A 15776-nucleotide genomic window follows, 5' to 3' on the forward strand; every position below is an offset into this window, starting at 1 on the left:
TAGCAATAACGGCAACACAAAGATGTAATAGCAGAAGGTTATTTTTCCTGGGAGGTTTGTGAAGTATTTTTTTCGTTCTCCCAAAAAAAAATAGATTTTTTTTTAAATTGTTGATAAATAACGACCAAAGTAGAAGAAAAAATGTCAGATTCCAGTTGTTAACTTCTTCTATAAGGAAATCACCTTATGATTTATTATCATCTTCACCGCTAGTTGCGGTGATAGCAGATTCTAGAGGGGACCCCCACTTGTCTGTGGGTTTTGTTGGGCATTGCCAGGCTGGAACCCCCTTAGGTCCCTGGTGCCACCACAATTAGAGGTAATGATGGAGCAAGAAGAACATCTGGGTTACATACAGGGCCCCACCGGGGGGTTGGGGTAGTCATTGGGTCAACCAATATTACGTTGACATTCATTGGGTTGACCAGTGAAGGGTTGACACATAGAATAGGTTGACATGGCTGAGGTCAGCAGGGTTGGAAGGTCAACACAAGCAGTAGGTTGACCATGGCAAGGTCAACAGTCAAGAGCGGGATGGGTTTTTCACTTTTTTTGTCCCGAATGTTGACATGGACACGGTCAAAGTGTACCACGTCCCCTCGCATGGCTCCCTGCACTCGCCATGCTTCGGACACAGTGGCTCGCTACACCTGGCACATTATTCTATTCTCCCTCCACGCCCTAGTGGACGGTATGAAATATATATATATATATATATGTATGTATGTATTTAGGGGTTTCTCAGTTGCGATAAAGCCAATGACAATGGTGCGTGCCACCGATTCCGAACCACCATCAAACACTTTGCTTTTCTGTGCAGGTCCTGGAAGTGCACGAGAACCTGGACAGGCAGGTGCCGGACAGCTACGAGGAAGACCTCAGCGAGAAGGAGAAAGCGATTGTGCGAGAGATGTGCAATGTAAGTGTGTGTTCCCTGGGCGGAGGTGTCCTTGGGACATTTGAGCTAGATCATTTTGTGTGGAGCGTTGCAGAGTTTTATTTACAGCTCTGGGCTGTCGGCATATGGGGGACAATGCAAAATATAATGTATATTCCCCCATACACACCGGGATATGTGTTCGCCTCTGTGTGGGCTGTGTATGTGTCTAATGTACATCATCAGTGTGCCCTATACTAGGTGTTAAGTATACATCTACCAACAGGAGTATATACTCGTCAGTGCTGGTCTATCTGGGCCATATATGCATTTATACCTTCTTACTGAAATCTGCCCATGTGAGAACACTTCAGCTGCAAATGTACATATGATCAAGTGAGCAATTTTGTGCCTGGAACAAACCATGCAGCTCTGTAGGGGGGTGGGGTGGCTGGGGGGGATGACAACGGATGTAATGCACAGCAAGCTTTACTTTTCGTAAGGGCCTATCCTGACTAATTAGCATAATTATTCATTGCTTCTAAGCCATGTACTTGAATCATCAGATCATTTTAATTGCTTCAGCGTATTGCCCAATCACAACTTGACGTTCCCTATGAGCTGGTATCAGCGGACCAGATGCGTCCTATATCTAGGAATATGTAACCATTGGTTGATGCTAGCTGTACAAATAAGCCATGGGTGCATATGCAAAACATAAGTGTTCCTTTGTCTTGCAGGTTGTATGGCGAAAGTTGGGGGACGCTGCAAACTCGAAACCTTCAATCAGACAGCACCTATCTGGAAACCAGTTCAAAGGACCTTTGTAGAGAACTTTTTCCCCTTCTGAAAAGAAGCTGAAGGCATTAGAGGCACTTGTCCTGATGAACTGTATATATATATATAGCGACCCATGGACACAACATAAGCTGTAGACACAATATATCGTTTATACATTTACCCGGAAGACTACACAATACTTTTGGTATTGTACGTCACTTGTACAGACAGTAGATGAAGCCAGAAGCACTGACCGTCTCCTCTTGATACGTGCACAGCGTGCAATAATAAAATACCATCCTGGAGTTTTTCGTCAGGCTCTTTGGCTATTGAACTACAAATCCCAGCATGCACCACCAGCCATGAGCTGTCCACCCAAGACTTTCTTAGATCAGATGAATGTTTGTAGATTGACCATGTGGGTTTTGTCTGACCACTAATTAGACAGCTTAGTATTACACACTGGATTATTTCGTAACGACGTGTTCAATCTTTGTGGAAAAACTAGAAAAATTTTGATCCTTTTTAATTGACCAGAAATGAGAACAAACAGGATATTTTTGTAAAGAAAAGAGGGCACGAGGAAACCGGGATTTTTTTCCTACCCTTGTTTTTGTGAACTTTCTACTGGACTTTAAATACTATGGGTACTTGAATGATTTCTATTCCGATCAATATTTGTTTGAACTGAAGGAACCGGTTTAAAAGAAAAGAAAAAGAAAAAAAAGAAAATTTTAAGTTTTTCAGGAACTTGTAGATTTTTATTCCTGCAAAGACCAAAATATTTTTTTCCCCTCCAACCTGCTGTATATAAAGTGGATGGATTTCTATTTTGTTACGATGATGTATTAGATAATGTAGAAGTTGACAGAGAATATATTCATTTTATGTCGGCATATAAAAGTCTATGTATATATATAAAGAGTCTGTATTTATTAGCTGCGTCCTGTCTTGTACATTCAAGGGAACCAGATGGACGGTCGACAGTCCACCTATATTGCACCTATCACGCCACTGGGAACTAGTGACATCACTAATACACCTTTCACACCAGAAAATGCAGGGAATTCGGCCCAAGTATCATGCCGGGGCATTCCCAGGTTGGCCCCTTTCACACCAGAAAAGTTCCTGCATTTTCTGGTGTGGGAAGGAGACAGGGAGGAGGCCGGTGAACAGTACTCAGCCTCGGTTGCTGGTCCTCAGTGCGGGTGGTCAGGCCGGGGATCCACACAGGTGGCGGGTGCAGATGACGCAGCTCTCCGGCGGCAGTGAGGGCGCCGGAGAGCTGCGTAATCTTCATCCGCCGCCTGTCCTGTCATCTGCCGCCTGTGTGGATCCCCGGCCTGACCACCCGCATTGTGGACCAGCAACCCGGTTTAGTACCCCCTACCCCTTTCACACCGGCCAGTACGTGAAGGGTTGAAATCCCGGCAAATTTGCCCGGGATTTTGGCCTGGGAACCTTACAAACCAGCGCTAGTCGCGGGTTGTTCCCGGGCCCAACCCGGGAACAGGGCTGGTGTAAAAGGGGGTAAAGGCTGTGAGGCACTTCCTGCCTCATACCTTCGGAATGTCTCTGGCTTTCATTGAGTTTGACAGCTTAAATCTTTTGAATATTGGCTTAGCCCATTTGAAACATAACTGTTCTGCATATAGGTTATGGATCAAAGGTCAAGACATGATTTTGGAAATGGATTGCAATAAGAAACTTGGGGCCTCATTCAGACTTGTTTGCTAGGCTTGGTGTAATCGCTAACTAAACGACACCCAACTGAATTCAGAGCTGAACGAATCGGCCCCTTGTAGAGCTTTGTCCTGATTCATTGTCTACTACTTCGAATGGAATCGTCTAGTGCAGTTTCTAGGACTCTGTCCTCAGGGCCCCAGACAGTTCATGTTTTCCAGGTCACCTGTGGATTTTTAAAATGTGACAGTTGGTCATTCACAGCGCACCTGCTGGGTGCCCTGGAAAACATGACCTATGTAGGATCCCGAGAACCGGGTTTGCAAACCACTGATCTAGTGAAAAAGCAAGTTCCATGTTTGCAGGAGAATAGTAGTCCCTTTGTATTACTTGTCATTTAGTCGGTCACCAATTCATTCCGTCCCAGGAATTTCTGCCACTTGATCTGGTCTGTGGTGCCGGTAACTTTATACAATGTGAAAGAGACTTCGTGATCACACTGCATTCTCAAGTACAAGGCAAGAGAGTCTGTGAATGTGTTGCAGTGCTTACAGAATCAACTTAGTCATTGGTATTAATGCAGTAACGGACGTCTCCTGCTCGCTATACGTGGTACAGGCCAGAGGCACCTCGCAGACCACCAACATAATGTAAAATCAGTTTACTGTCTTCATTGTAAACCTACAGCAGTGACCTCATACATTCAGCCTCAATACGTCATGCAGTGCGAAGTGCGTGGCGTGAATGAGCTGACAGTTCCTGCGGGCGTCACTTTTTTTTTTTTTTTTAACAAAAATGTGCTTTCGTTGCAACGCAATGTGACTATGATGCTAATTATTATGCAACACTTGTATATTGTGTGTGACTCTGATGCATATGAAGCAGACCTGAACTTGCTATGGAAAATGCTTCATTGTAGCACTTCATGTACAGATTCGGAGACTCAGTTGCACACCGATATACAAGTGTCAAATCAAACTAATCCGCACAGACTTCTATTGTGCCCCAGTAGCACTGTGTTGAGGTGAAGATGTATTTCCAAAAAGAAAGAAAATATCCAACACTGTCAGAATCTCATAGGAACTGGCTTGCCAAGACACTGTACACATATACCGCTACTTTGTCACCTTAATAGAGGAATCACTCACCTGGTGCCTCTCTCTCCCTGGCTGCAGCAAGATCAGTTTCTGCTGGGACAGGCCAGAGTCTGTGCACCTGGGTAGTCCCTGGTACATTTCTGCCTATGCTGGGTATAGTAATAGGAGATTGCCGCATATACTTATTATACACATTTACCCCATATACTTATTATACATATTTATCCACGGATACTTTCTAAACAAAAACAACAAAAAAACATTTTGGGACATTAAACTTTTTTGTGTACGTTAAAGTCAGTATACATATATGCAGATAGTTATAGCCAGTATACATACACCTATTACTGTGCGGTCATATTTATTTGTGTGATGGATGAGTGAGGGGAGGGGATAACAGGGGAGGCTATGAAGATGGGGACCTAAAGACTCCCAGCCGCTCACACAGAATGCTATGATCCGATGTAGAAGCAGCACCTGGAACAAGCTTCAGTGGTGCATTTGATGGGAGGTGTCTTAAAGTGCACAGAGGTGAATTTGCTCAGCCTAAAGATGCAGGAAAGGGGTCTCAGTTTTACAGACATTTCTGGTGGCAGCATTAAGACACAGGCGTTAGAATTACGCGTATCTTACATAGTTACATAGTAGATAAGGCTGAATAAAGACTTGCGTCCATCTAGTTCAACCTACGTTTTAATAGCTTATCCCTTGTAAAAGACAGAATATGGTTCTTATTAGTACCCCTGGATATTTTTATCCAATAAATGCTTGTCTAACCTTATTTTGAACGTATTTATTGTATCTGCCAACACCACCTCTCCAGGAAGAGAGTTCCAAAGTTTGACTGCTCTGACCGTAAAGAATTTTTTTCTTTTGAGGGAACGAAATTTTCTTTCCTTTAATCTAAATTCGTGCCCTCGCGTCCTAGATTCCTTTCTTGCAGTAAAAAGGGTGCTTGAGAGTTCCTTATATTTGCCCCTGATATATTTGTACATGTTGAGCATGTCCCCCCTTAAACGTCTCTTCTCTAGTGTAAATAGTCCTAGCTTGTTTAATCTCTCCTCATAGCTTAAATTCTCCATTCCCCTAATTAGCTTTGTTGCTCTTCTTTGGGTTTTTTCCAATTCCATGATGTCCTTTTTATAGTGTGGGGCCCAGAACTGTACTCCATATTCAAGGTGTGGTCTAACCAATGCCTTGTACAGTGGCATAATTACTTTTGAGTCCCTAGTTTCCATGCCCCTTTTAATACATGCTAGAATTCTGTTGGCCTTTTTTGTTGCAATGTGACATTGAACACTGCACCCCAGCTTATTATCTATATGGACTCCTAGATCCTTTTCAAGTGCTGAAGTACCTAATGCCTCCCCGCTTAGGTTGTAACTTGCACACTGGTTACGTCTCCCGAGATGCATAACCTTGCATTTATCCACATTGAACCTCATCTTCCACTTTTTAGCCCACTCATCTAGCTTGTTAAGATCATTTTGAAGTATGTTCACATCCTCTGTTGATTTAATAACTCTGCTCAGTTTTGTGTCATCAGCAAAGATGGATACATAGCTGAGAATCCCCATCCCGATATCGTTAATATATATGTTAAACAAGATGGGCCCCAGTACCGATCCCTGTGGCACTGCACTTAGTACTGGTATCATAGTTGATACTGCACTTTTTACAACCACTCTTTGTTCTCTATTACACAGCCAGTTCCCTACCCATCTACAGATATTTGCCCCTAATCCCAGGTCCTCCATTTTATTTATCAACCTCATGTGTGGTACTGTATCAAAAGCTTTTGCAAAATCAAGAAAGACCACATCTACTGCGTTTCCATTATCAAGGTTTTTGCTGACATCCTCATAGAAACCCAGTAAATTTGACTGGCAGGAATGATTTTTCACAAACCCATGTTGGTTAATACTAAGTAAACCATCCCTTAAATTTCCGTCAAATATTTTACCCACTATTGATGTTAAGCTCACAGGCCTGTAATTTGCAGGGTCATCCCTTTTACCTTTTTTAAATATTGGCACTACCTCTGCTATTCTCCAGTCTTTTGGTACCATTCCAGTTAATAGTGAATTTTCAAAAATGTAATATAGAGGGGTTGCTAGTTCCTCCCTTAATTCCATTAGTACCCTAGGATGTATCCCATCTGGCCCTGGTGATTTGTTAGTTTTTATTTTGCTGAGCCTCAAAATTATATCATCAGTCGAGAGATCCATATTGAGATCCGGTTTGTTTGTCCCAGTTGTGGTATCTGTGCTTTCCACTATCTGCTCTCCCCTAGTAAACACTGATGAGAAGAACTTATTTAACAGTTCAGCTTTTCCATTATCCTCTGCAAAACTTTTACCGTTGATATCTGTTAATGGGCCTATGTTCTCTTTAATTATTCGCTTACTGTTTCTGTATTTGAAAAACTTCTTGGGGTTAGTTTTGCTTTCTGTGGCTATGCGCTCTTCATTTTCCCTTTTAGCTACTTTGATTACTTCTTTACAAGTTTTGTTTGATTCTTTATACTTGATGAACGTCTCCTCATTTACGTTATTTTTATAGAATTTAAACGCTTTTGTTTTATTGTTGATCGCTGTCCTTACTTTTTTGTCCAACCATGGTGGCTTTTTTCTTGTTGAATTTACCCTTATTGACTTTTGGGATGTATTTAGTAGTTAGTGATTCTAGCACATTTTTAAATGTATCCCACATTTCGTCTGCATTCTTACTTCAAATAACTCTCCCCACTTAATTTATTTTAGAGCTTCCCGGAATAAAATGAAATTAGCTTTTCTGAAGTTTAGTACTTTACCCGCTCCTGTATATTGTGGTTTACGGAAGTTGATTTCCAGTGAGACCATGTTGTGGTCACTGTTCCCTAGGTGTTCAATTACTCTGGTGTTTGAAACTAAATCTATGTTATTTGTTAATACTAAGTCCAGTAGTGCCCCATTACGAGTTGGTGCATCTACCGTTTGAGTGATAAACTGATCCTTGAGCAAGCTTAGGAACACACTGCTTTTAGATGATTTACATGTCTCATTTTTCCAGTCAATATCTGGTAAAATAAAATCCCCCATTATTAGTACCTGCCCCTGATCTGACGATTTTTTGATTTGGTTTAAGAGTAGAGACTCGTCCCTATCGTTCACGTTTGGCGGTCTGTAGCATACCCCTATTAAAATTTTATTATTATTTTTTTTTTATCAGTTATCTCTGCCCACACAGCCTCCGAGTTATCTTCTTCTGTATCTGAGATCATAATTTGCCCACATGATATTAAGTCCTTTTTTACATAAAGGCCCCCCCCCCGCCCCTTCTATTTTCCCTGTCTTTTCTGTAGAGAGTATATCCCTCCATGCTTAGCGCCCAATCGTGTGACTCATTACACCATGTTTCTGTTATCCCAATAATGTCAGTCATCCCTAGTGGCCATAGCTTCTAGTTCCCCAATTTTTCCTGCTAAGCTTCTTGTATTAGCCAGTATGCATTTGAGTTTGGGTTTATTATTAGATGTTACCGTTGAGGCTACGTTGGGATCTCGTTGCTCTATTGATTTCTTACTGACTCTAATTTTTGTGCCCAACCCCCCTTCTCCACCCTCCAATCTCTTAAATGCCCGTTCCTCACTGTTCTGTCTAATATGCCCATAGTTTATATCTGTATCCCTCCCCCCTATGACTAGTTTAAAGACTCCTCCAACCTTCTAACCATCCTGCCTCCCAGCACTGCCGCCCCCTTTCCATTCAGGTGCAATCCGTCTCTGCTGTATAGATGGCGCCTGTCTGAAAAGTCCGACCAATGCTCTAGGAACCCAAACCCCTCTTTCCTACACCATCCCTTTAGTCACACGTTCAGCTCCATAAGCTCCCTCTGTCTTCCTGGACTAGCGCGTGGCACAGATAAAAATTCAGAGAAAATTACCTTGGATGTCCTTGCTTTTAATCTACGTCCTAAGTCCCTGAAATCGTTTTTAAGGACACCCCACCTGCCGCTGACTTGAACATTTGTGCCAACGTGCACCATGACCGCTGGGTCTATTCCAGCCCCTCCCAGTAATCTGTCCACCCGGTCCGCGATATGCCGTACCCGAGCACCCAGAAGACAACAGACTGTACGACAATCACGGTCCCGGTAGCAGATTGCCCTGTCTGTCTTACGGATGATAGAATCCCCTACCACCACCATCTGTCTTGTGGTCCCTGGTTCACTAGCCCCCACTATGTCTGATGTGCCGGTCCTCTGGTTGCTAGAGGTACAGGTCACATCCGACCCCACAAGTATTGAAGTAACATCCGCAGTAGCTTTGTCCAGTCTAGGGAATCTACTGGGATTGGTTAAGTCAGCACTGGCCTGCCTCTTCCTCCCCCTACTACCCCTTCTGACTGTTACCCAGCTAGCTGGCTCTACCTCCTCATCTACTGCTAAAACCCCCTGATCCTCCAAAGTTTCCACCGTGAGGCGGAAACTTTCTTCTAATTTGGCAATGCCCCTCCTAGTTTCGATGGTCTGCTTTAGATCAGAAATCTGGGCTTCCAAAGCAGTCATCACTACGCACCTCACACAGATGTATTCTCCCTGGATCTTTTGATCCAAATGCACATACATCTGGCAAGACACGCACTGAGTGAGATTGCCGACCCCACTCATGGTTAATTAGTTTGAGTTCTGCTGTTTAGTACGGGGGTGCTATATACTCGATTATTAATATATTATTTTAATTTTTTATTTATTTAAGTATTTGTTATCTGTGGACTATGTTACTGGGGGAAACTAACGGGCACCTATACCTTAATCAGAACAAAAAAAAAAGAAAATATATGGTGAGGAGTGAAGGAATAAAAGAGGCAAAAGACAATTTGACCATTGTGTCATTAGCCCAACGTCGGGATCCCGACCGGCCGTACTCAGACAGCATGGCGAGCACAACAAAGCCCCTTGCGGGCTCGCCACGCTGCGGGCACGGTGGCTTGCCACCTAATCTATTCTCCCTCCTATGAGAGTCGTGGACCCCCACGAGGGAGAATAGCCAGTGGCCGTCGGGACCCCTACAGTGCAGGTGCAGTACAGTAAGGACACAGTCCCCTGAGGTGCGTCTTAAGCTGGGTACACATATGTACAATTTCATTTTTCTTGCGACCGTTCGATCGACCGAATGCACGTTTGGCCGTCCAAAACATATGACCGATCTGCGCGTACACATATGTACAATTTTACTTGCGACGTCCGATGTACTCCCGTCCAAACAATCGCAAGAAAAAGATTGTACCACCGTACACACTCTCCCGTTCTGGCTATTCGCATGATAAAAATGCACACAACATTATCATAATGGGCTGGATTAAAAGAGCATACCAAAACGAGGCGTGATCACAGAACAAAGAATCGTTCGTGTAGTACAGTGAATAGAGCCGTGACTATTCAGATCATTGCTAGCTGTACAGGATATACGTACGTACGTTTGTCTATCGGTGCATTTGGGCCTTTTTACAAACAATTTAATTATGAGCTTGAGGAGAAGGAAGGCTCATGCGTGCATTTTGGCTGCTATGGCCATTAGATTGCAGGCTATTAAAAAAAGAAAAAGGACCAAGAATCGGAGCTGCTGGACCAGAGACTGGCTTCTGAGGAGAGACACCTTCTCCCACATGCCATTGCTACAGGAGATACGGGAGAACAATCCTGATGACTTCAGGAATTATCTCCGTATGGATGACGCTACCTTCATAGAGCTGCTGGCACTCGTTACCCCTTAATAGAAAGAGAGGACACCTATTTCAGGAGGCCTATTTCTGCAGAGCAGAGACTGGTGGCAACGCTGCGTTACCTGGAAACAGGCAGGACCCTTGCCGACCTGAGATTCACCACCGCAATATCATCTCAAGCGCTGGGGCTGATAATACCAGACACCTGTGATGCCATCGTCCAAGTTCTACAGGACAAATACATGAAGGTAAATATGGAAATTACATACATGTCCCCCATATGTATAGCTGTGCACATACCTGTACCCTATATGTATATCTTTACAATGCCTGTTAATTTAAACTTTTAAACCAGTGGGTGGGGGGTCACTTTGATAAGGCGGGTAATAGCTTTGAGGCTGCAATGGGGGAGGGCTGATGGGTCTAAAATCAACCCAACAGATTATTAATACGCATATACTTTTATATTGCAGTTTCCATCGTCCAAGGAGGAGTGGCAAATTATTGCACGTGATTTCCGTGATCTTTGGAATTTCCCTAATTGTGGTGGAGCTATCGATGGCAAACACGTCAGAATCATGCCCCCTGCAAAGAGTGGCTCTTTTTATTATAACTATAAGGGGTTCTTCAGCATTGTTCTAATGGCCATCGCTAATGCCCGATACGAGTTTGTATTTGTGGACATTGGGAAAAATGGTAGAGTTTCAGATGGAGGAGCCCTGGAGAATACATTTTTCCATGACAAACTGAAAATAAATGAACTGAATCTGCCAGAGCGGACTGAAAATGAGCACGGTTTGAACTTTGTTTTTGTGGCGGATGAGGCCTTTGCATTGCACCCTAATGTCCTTAAACCCTACCCACAAAGGGCACTGAACAGGGAACGACGCATTTTTAACTATCGCCTGTCACGTGCCAGGCGAGTGGTTGAAAATGCGTTTGGGATTCTGAGTAATAAATTCAGAATTTTTCACAGTGCCATCAATCTGCGCCTAGATAAGATTGACAAAGTGGTGCTGGCCTGTTGTGTGCTGCACAACTACATGCGCAGAAAAGCGGTGCACACACAACAACTGGGGGCTACAGTGGACGAAAGCCAAGTTGTTGACGAGCCTATTGGTCTGACAGCTTTGGCAAATAATTTAAACACCAGAAATGCATCAACGCAAGCAAAGTTGTCAAGAGACGAGTACTTGAATTATTTCAATGGTGTTGGGGCTGTGGAGTGGCAGAATGACATGATTGCTTAAAAATGTACGTTTTTGTCATTGTAAATATATTGTTTTTTGGTGTGTACAAATCAATATTTTGCCAATAAAATTTGTATACTCACAGTGCCGCACAAGTTGTCCTCCGCGTCTTCTTGCAGCAAGGAGGAGGAGGTGGAGGCGATAGCCTGGTCTTGGGCCAGATTACTGACCGAATCACGGCAAGTGAGTGGTAGTACTCAGGTGCCAGGCATTCCTGGAGGGCACAATGCCACGACACCTGGAGTGCAGACTGTACCCAGTACTGGTGTTTATGTACTAGCAAGTAGTGTCTCCACCACACCTATTTCTATGCCAATTTCTCCTGGTACTTTTGTACAGTCTCCAGGAGCAATACATGAAGGTAAATATTGAAACAACATACATGTACCCCATATGTATATCTGTGCCCTATAGTCACCCTGCATGGTAAATGATATTTTCACACGGACACCAACTAGATTAGATCATTTTTAATTTTTATATAAATTATTAACTTATAAACTTATAACAAATATAACATAAATACCAAGGAAATAAATAATAAAGAAATACTTAAACATAAAAATATTTAAACTATATTATTAAAACAATTATGCAATTAAATCAACTATATAAAATTTTTACATTTGGTGAAAAACTTGTCCCACCCCATAATCCCCTGTATCCATCGGCGGTTGTGAGGGAGATGGACTTTCCAATAAACACTGGAAGGGGCCACCAGGTGGACCTGGTGGGAGTGTATTAGCTGACATTGGCGGTTGGTGCTGCCTTTGCCCGGTTGGTGGCTGGAAATGCTGGTACTGCGGATATTGCCCCGGGTGAAATACCGGTTGTTGGGGTATAGGGGCAGGGCTGATGGGTTGAAATTCAACCCTAGGCAGAGGGGTGTCATCGGTGAGCCGTGTGTGCCGGGACAGAGTCCCCACACGGGCCCGGTACAGCGTTTCATAGAATATCCGCTCTACCTCCACCCTTGTAGCCGGGTCTAACTTTCGCAAATTGTCAGCTAATACACTCCCCACACGGTCCGCATCATCTTCCTCCATGGTCATCAATCTGTTAGCAGACTCCAGGATCTTGGTGGTCGCCACGTCCGCAGCATCTGGAGTCTGCCTCGGCCTTTTGCGCCCTCTTCTTGATGGTGCTTCTGGTTGAGCGCTGGTGGTGGCGGTTGGTGTGGGGGTGGAGCAGAGGGCCGGTGAAGGCAGCTGTGATGCCACCTCCAGCGATGCAGAAGATTCCTCCTCGGCAAATAGCGATGGCTGTAACAAAACAAGATGTAACAATGATGTATCACTATTGATTTTTAAGACTTATATTTTATTTTTATATCTACGCAGAAGAACGCAGCCCACACACCACCATGTTGCTGCCATGGATGAAAGTGAGCTAGTTGAAGAGGCGTTAGGACTGGCATCTCTGGAAACTAATTATTTAGATACCAGAAATACCAAATACTAATTTAAATACCAGAAATGCATCTATGCGTGCAAAATTAACCAGGGATGAATACATGCAGTATTTTATTGGTGTTGGCGCTGTGGATTGGCAGAATGATATTATTTCGTTCATTTTACACCACAAAAAAATATTAGAATAATCCGCGCCAGAAAGACTTCAACAGTGTAGATACCAGGGATTACCAATCCCAACCAAAAGTTCCAAATACAAAAAATGTGGTAAATGCACTTGCGATGTCCAGGGCCGGTGTAAGCTGTTTCAGCGCCCCAGGCGACACCCCCTGCCCCCCGCCCTGACCAGCTTCTCCTTACACCACCCCCCCCTCCTCCCCGCAGCACGGCAGCTTCTCGCGCCTCTGACCCGGAGAGAGACACAGGGGAACGCTCACCTGCTCCATGGCATGGCGGGGGGGATCCAGCCTATCTGCTCCTTACACCCCCCTTCCCTCCTCCCCGCAGCTCGGCAGCCTCTCGCGCCTCTGACCCGGAAACACAGGGGAACGCTCACCTGCTCCATGGCACGGCGGGGGGAGATCCAGCCTATCTGCTCCTTACACCCCCCCCTCCTCCCCGCAGCCTCTCGCGTCTCTGACCCGGAGACACAGGGGAACGCTCACCTGCTCCATGGCACGGCGGGCGGGGGATCCCGCCTATCTGCTCCTTACACCCCCCCTCCTCCCCGCAGTTCGGCAGCCTCTCACGGGGGGAACGCTCACACTCCTCCTCACAGCGTGGCAGTGGAAGCACTGGGCAGCTTCTCGTGCCTCTGACCCGGTCTGGACAGGGGAGGGGGGGGGGGGGGTTGGAGAGAGACACAGGGGAACGCTCACCTGGCTGCTCCACGGAGGTGCAGGGGCCACAGCTTCCATACGGCACTACAAAGTGCCGCCCTCCAGAGGCCGGCGCCCTAGGCAAATGCCTAGAGCTGCCTAGTGGTGGCGCCGGCCCTGGCGATGTCTGAATATTGATCACTGTGTTCTCAGGCGGATAAGAGTATACCTCCACCACTGAGAAGAACCAGAATTAGGGCCACAGAGAAGGTCAAATTGACGATGTATAACCAAAAGGGGGGGTATCGCCCCCTGCAACTGACCTCTGTTGTGCCCAACAGAGAGGTCAGTTGCAGGGGGCGATACCCCCCCTTTTAATTTTACATGTTCACAATTTTTAGACTGTACTTGTTATATTTATCTGGTTTAAAAAAAAAATATTTAAAATAAAATCTGTCTACTTACTGTGCCGCAAATGGTGTCATCAGAAACCTCTTGGTTGCACGAGGAGGTGGAGGGGGCAGGCTGGTCCCTTGCAGTGTTGCTGACCGATTCCCTGGGCAGCTCCTGGTCCACCGTGAAGGCCAGCAGGTCGTAGTACCACAGCCTGGGCACATAGACTTGGTCTGCCCCTGCCCCAGACCGCTTTGAGGACTCAACCTTATTTAGTTCTTTTTTAAAGACGGTCCTCATATTGGCAATCCGAGTCCGGACCCACTCTACATTTGCTGTGGGGTAGTATGTCTGGCTCACCCTCACCAGCTCCTCCAGAGCAGATAGCCTCTTCTGCCGATTGGAATGGTCTCTGGATTTTGTGTTCCAGAGACAATTTTGATCCCTGTAGGCCTCAATGAAGTCCTTCATGAATTCGACATTTTTTTCTGCCATGGTTGAATTTCTGTTCCAAAAAATACAATAAAAAGGCATATTATTTTCTTGATACACAAAGCACAGCATAAACCATTTAATGTACAGGTGTTCAGTCTGTGGGCCACTAGATATACTGTAACTATAGTACAGGAGTTGAAACTCTGTGGGACATAGGATACACTGTCACTACAAGCCCCAGCATACCCATGGGCCACAGATTAAAGTCCCTGTCATAGAAAACTCCACATTTTGTTTTAATACTCACCGAAATAAATGTCGATATACAGTACGGAAAATTTGCAGCGCAGCTCCGATCACTCGAACAGCAACGACGGAATATTCTTTCGTGCTGAACGTGGCTTGAAACCCAGTGATTGGATGAGCGCAGGAATCTCCGCCCCACTCACGTGCTTGGCGTCACACAGACACGGGACATCGAGGAGCCATGTCGGAGGGTCTGGCGCCACCGCATATGGTGGAGACGAGTACAGCACTTTTGTTTCCCAATTCAGCACCGATAATGACAACAGATAAAGAAATCGCTGAGAGACAGGACAACAAGGAGAAAAAAGTGACGCGCGCCTCCGCCATGTCATCTGCAGAGGTGGAACTGATGGTAAAAATGCTGGATAGAAGGGACTACGATTGTTCGCGAAAAACATACCCCAAGACGAATTATAGAAAAGAAATTATTATGCAGCGTGTATGCAAGGAGATAAAGGAGAAGTTTGGGAAAAGAAGGTCAAAATACCAGCTACAGAAACGGTGGTCGGACCTGAAGCACAAGGAGCAGGCCAAGCTCAAGAAAATTCGTGGAATTATTAAAAGAAGTGAGTACAATGCCCTAGGTGGCTTTATTAATATACTGTCTTGATCCATTACATTTTGTGTGTTTTGCTGACATGTTGCTTGTTTTTACTCAGAGGAAATCCAATCCAGGAGAAGACATGAGGAAGGCAGAGACAGGGCCTCCAACCTGAAAATAAAGAAGGAGAGTACAACAGGTAAGGTTTTGTACAAGCACACCAACACAACAACACATGTTTTATACACAAAACAAGGGGTAGTAATACGTCACTTTACCTTGTCACTGTAGATGATATCCAGGCTGCGCAGCCGATGGAAGGGACCACAGAGGGCCACCAAGTGATTGCGATCACCAGCAGTGTAGATGGTGAGTGTATACTGCAAATCATCTTTATGGGATAGTGACGTATCATTTGTGGAAAGGTAAACATTTCTTTATCTGTACTTATTATAGATATCATCGAGATTTCAGATGTC

At 44.8% G+C, this 15776-nt stretch overlaps 1 protein-coding gene across 2 annotated transcripts in view; it reads left to right on the forward strand.

Annotated features, from left to right (window-relative positions):
* CCDC85C (coiled-coil domain containing 85C) overlaps nucleotides 1-2595 on the forward strand; it is an 80916-nt gene extending 78321 nt beyond the window's left edge. For both annotated transcript variants that reach the window (XM_083166976.1, XM_083166975.1), the window contains 2 exons: nucleotides 821-919; nucleotides 1618-2595. In XM_083166976.1, coding sequence (XP_083023102.1) covers nucleotides 821-919; nucleotides 1618-1707 — 189 coding nt within the window. In that variant the 3' untranslated portion in view covers nucleotides 1708-2595. The remainder of the gene's footprint in view (nucleotides 1-820; nucleotides 920-1617) is intronic.
* The last annotated feature ends 13181 nt before the right edge of the window (nucleotides 2596-15776 follow it).

The sequence above is a fragment of the Crinia signifera genome, chromosome 12 (assembly GCF_055691185.1).
Source record: "Crinia signifera chromosome 12, ASM5569118v1, whole genome shotgun sequence".
In the NCBI taxonomy this organism is placed as follows: Eukaryota; Metazoa; Chordata; class Amphibia; order Anura; family Myobatrachidae; genus Crinia; species Crinia signifera.